The sequence below is a fragment of the Rhinoderma darwinii genome, chromosome 1 (assembly GCF_050947455.1).
Source record: "Rhinoderma darwinii isolate aRhiDar2 chromosome 1, aRhiDar2.hap1, whole genome shotgun sequence".
Lineage (NCBI taxonomy): Eukaryota > Metazoa > Chordata > Amphibia > Anura > Rhinodermatidae > Rhinoderma > Rhinoderma darwinii.
Window position 1 is genome coordinate 292,733,388 of NC_134687.1, and position 3,276 is coordinate 292,736,663.

General features: G+C 41.2%; 1 protein-coding gene across 1 annotated transcript; it reads right to left on the bottom strand.

Annotated features, from left to right (window-relative positions):
- Positions 1-279: 279 nt before the first annotated feature.
- KLF2 (KLF transcription factor 2) lies at positions 280-3,002 on the bottom strand. Its single transcript, XM_075850956.1, has 3 exons — positions 2,873-3,002; positions 1,690-2,581; positions 280-1,409 (listed from the first exon to the last, which is right to left on the bottom strand). Exons 1-3 carry the CDS (start codon positions 2,942-2,944, stop codon positions 1,234-1,236), a joined length of 1,140 nt encoding a protein of 379 aa, XP_075707071.1. The 5' UTR covers positions 2,945-3,002; the 3' UTR covers positions 280-1,233.
- Between the last annotated feature and the right edge of the window lie 274 nt (positions 3,003-3,276).

Below are 3,276 nucleotides of genomic sequence, written 5' to 3' on the forward strand. Positions count from 1 at the left end.
CGAGAACAAGTAACCCAAGTCACCAATAGGTTTGTGTTCTCAGCTGTTCCAAGCGCAATAAGTAATCAGTTAAATAACAGCCTATGCAGATTGTACAAATAGTGACACATGGAGATGTACCATTAATTGGGAATATATCTCGTTATAAAACATTTACTAATGAAATTGACTTTAGCCTATGACAAAGTACAACGCCCCTCCATTTCTACTTTTAGTATTAATAGGAAACCAGACAGGTCCTTTTCTTTAAATTTTCTTTATTTAAAAAAAAAAAATGCACGTCAATGGAATCTGTTCCCTCATTTTAAACAAAAACAGCAATGTGCCATTTGTCGTCATATTTACACTGTACAAATTTACAAATCTGTATAATTACATATAAATATATAATATAAAAGGTTATTTTGATGCAAGACCTCTAGCCCTGCAGTTATATAGTGTAACATTACAAGCACTGTTTATATAAAAAAATATTCCATGGGAAGTAAAAAAAACAAAAACACAAAACTTAATGCAATCCATATATTTAACAGAACATTATCGAATACTCGTGTTTATCCTGTCAAAGGAAAAATAACATCAAGATATGGCAGTTTCATACAAACATTGTCTTGTAGTAGGCAGTTACAATCAAGTTAAACAATGGAATGTCGAGAATACATACATTCACTGCATTGTAAAATAGGTGACCAACCTCAAATTCTTCTAGGAGATATTATCCAGCCCGCATACGTTACAGTGATTAACAAGTGCCCCCATGAAATATCTATACTTAAGGGAAGAGAAGTGCATACTGTAGTGACAGGACCTGGGATAAATCGGTGCTGTATGAAGAATACAGAAGGTTTCAGATACATGGAGCTATTCTGCATCACACAATGAAATTTAGTAAAAAAAAAAAGAAAAAAGTTATCCATGTTTAACATTCAATGCCCTGTGTAATGCTATTTGCCGCTTTTAAAGCAGGCAAAGCGTTAACAATCAATTCTTTTTTTTTTTTTTTATCTACAGAGATTTCTAAATAACCCCATCCATGAGGCGTTCCAGTTAATGCGCAAGTTCAAGTTACTAGGTCCAGCCTTTGTCTTCAATAAGTCAAGTTATTCCTAGCAAGGTCCACTAGAGATGCAGGAGGACATCTAAACCCCCATGCAGTACCAGCTGTAGTGTGACCCACATCAGTCCACAACAAGAACAGTTCATGTGCCACACTGAATTACTATAGTCCAAGATTTACATATGCCTCTTCATGTGCAGGGCCAAGTGGTCTGACCGGGAAAAGGCACGGTCACACAGGTGACACTGGAAGGGCCGATGACCAGTGTGTTTGCGGAAGTGGCGTGTAAGCTCATCAGATCTGGCAAACTTCCATCCACATCCTTCCCAGTTGCAGTGATAAGGTTTCTCACCTGGAGAGAAGAGGCAGAAATATTGGTTACAATTTTGAATGCATCTCTTATGCAGCTAAGAAGAATTAAATTGGGATTATAAAACATCTGGGCTGATTTAATATAGATCCCTAATGAACCAATGTGTAAAAACAAAATTATATATAAGAATTCCATATAAAACATCTAGATGACATGATAGACTAAGATTATGTAGGTTCGCTATCGATTATGTTCTAACTATTCATTAGCCCAATGTGTCAAGTGAAAGGGCACAGAGGGGCATTATATAAATACTTACCAGTATGGGTTCTTAGATGGGCCTTGAGATGAGAGCTTTTGGTGTAAGTCTTCCCACAACCAGCATACGAGCAGGTATGTGAAGCAGTTCGCTTTCTGGGCCATGATCTGCGCCCCCTCTTTGGTTTGGTATCCAAGATTTCCAAAGGAGAGCATGGAGGCGTTATGACCCCTCTGTTAGACCGCTGCATAGGTAAATTGTCCTCAAACATGCTAAACGGTGAAGCTCCTTGATACTGGTTAGAAGGTGGATGATGGAAAGCAGTTGCATTCTGGTAACCATGGGTGTATGGCATCGTTGGGTGGCACATAAGTGGAGTTTGACAGTCATTCATCATCAAGTCATCTGGGCTCAGAGGTGGCGTGTCAATGCCTCCCATCTGCGGAGAATTTGCCAGTCTTGGTTGGTCATATGCCATCATGCAAGCCACACTGCCTTCCTGCTTAATTTTTGAACACGACTGAGGCACCAAGCCAATTATAGGTCCATAAGAGTCCATTGTTGGTTCTGTTTTGATAGGATCAGGAAAATCAAAGGTTTGAGTCACAAAAAACCTCCCCTGAACATTATTCGCATGACAGTAGTTGTCCAGGTCGGACCTCATAAGCTCAGTCATGAGGCTAGATGAACTATAAGGAGGTGGACTGTGCTCGGCGCTGTAGCCCCCTGGAGAAGGGCTGGTTTGGTAATAATTGCAGGATTCAGTAGGAGACCCTGAATAATCTCCACATGTCTGGACATTCTGGTCTGTGCCCATTGACAGCACAAACTCTAGAACGTTGTTCAAGTCTTCATCCTCTTTCTTGGAGCAGAATGGGTCTGTATTGTGCATCACTTCAAGGACACTACAGCTGTCAGGTGAAAACTTGGATTCATAAACACCCTTCCATTTCTGAGAAAGAGAAAGAAATCTGGGGTCAGGCTACATCGTACTGGAGTGAGTGATCAGACAGAAAATAACGTTCTGGCATCGTTCACACAGGAATTAACCTCGCACACCTGCAGCAGAAGTTCCACAGTCAACAGTAGAACTCCCATCAGGCGCTATATACAACTGAACATCTAGATCGGATCACAAAAGTTCACAAAATAAAGCTGCATTCAATCAGATCGGATAAGCCCGCACACCTGCGTCTACTCGCCCACACCTGCGTCTACTCGCCCACCCGCTCCAGATACTTACTTCTTGGAAGCACTTTTCTCGGTGATTTGCAAACGTGGAGAAAGAAGGGAGGATGGTCTCAGCTAGAGCCATCTCGGGGTTTCTTAAATCCGGGTCAGATTGCCAGAAACAGCATAAAAAAAAAAAAGAGAAAAAAAAAAGTTCAACTAAGTAACAGTGTTAAACCTCGCAGAAGAGAGGTCCGTCCGTGCAATAGCGAAAACTAAACTTTCCTTGCAGTGAGAGGGGGCCTAGATTATAAATAAAGGCACGGGGGGCAAGCACCAAACCAATTGCAAGGAGAGGAGGAAACACGTTCAGGATAAGGAGGCTGAGCACTCAGTTGAGCCTAAATTTAGCAGCACTATATAAACCCTTCAGTTCAGATCAGTCTGCGACCAGAGGAACAGCTCAGGGAGCCCTTT

Coding starts and splice junctions, on each gene's coding strand:
- KLF2 (XM_075850956.1), bottom strand. CDS start 2,944: ATGGCTCTAGCTGAGACCATCCTCCCTTCTTTCTCCACGTTTGCAAAT. Junction 2,582..2,872: donor GAGAAAAGTGCTTCCAAGAA/GTAAGTATCTGG, acceptor TCTCTTTCTCAG/AAATGGAAGGGTGTTTATGA. Junction 1,410..1,689: donor CCATCTAAGAACCCATACTG/GTAAGTATTTAT, acceptor TCTTCTCTCCAG/GTGAGAAACCTTATCACTGC.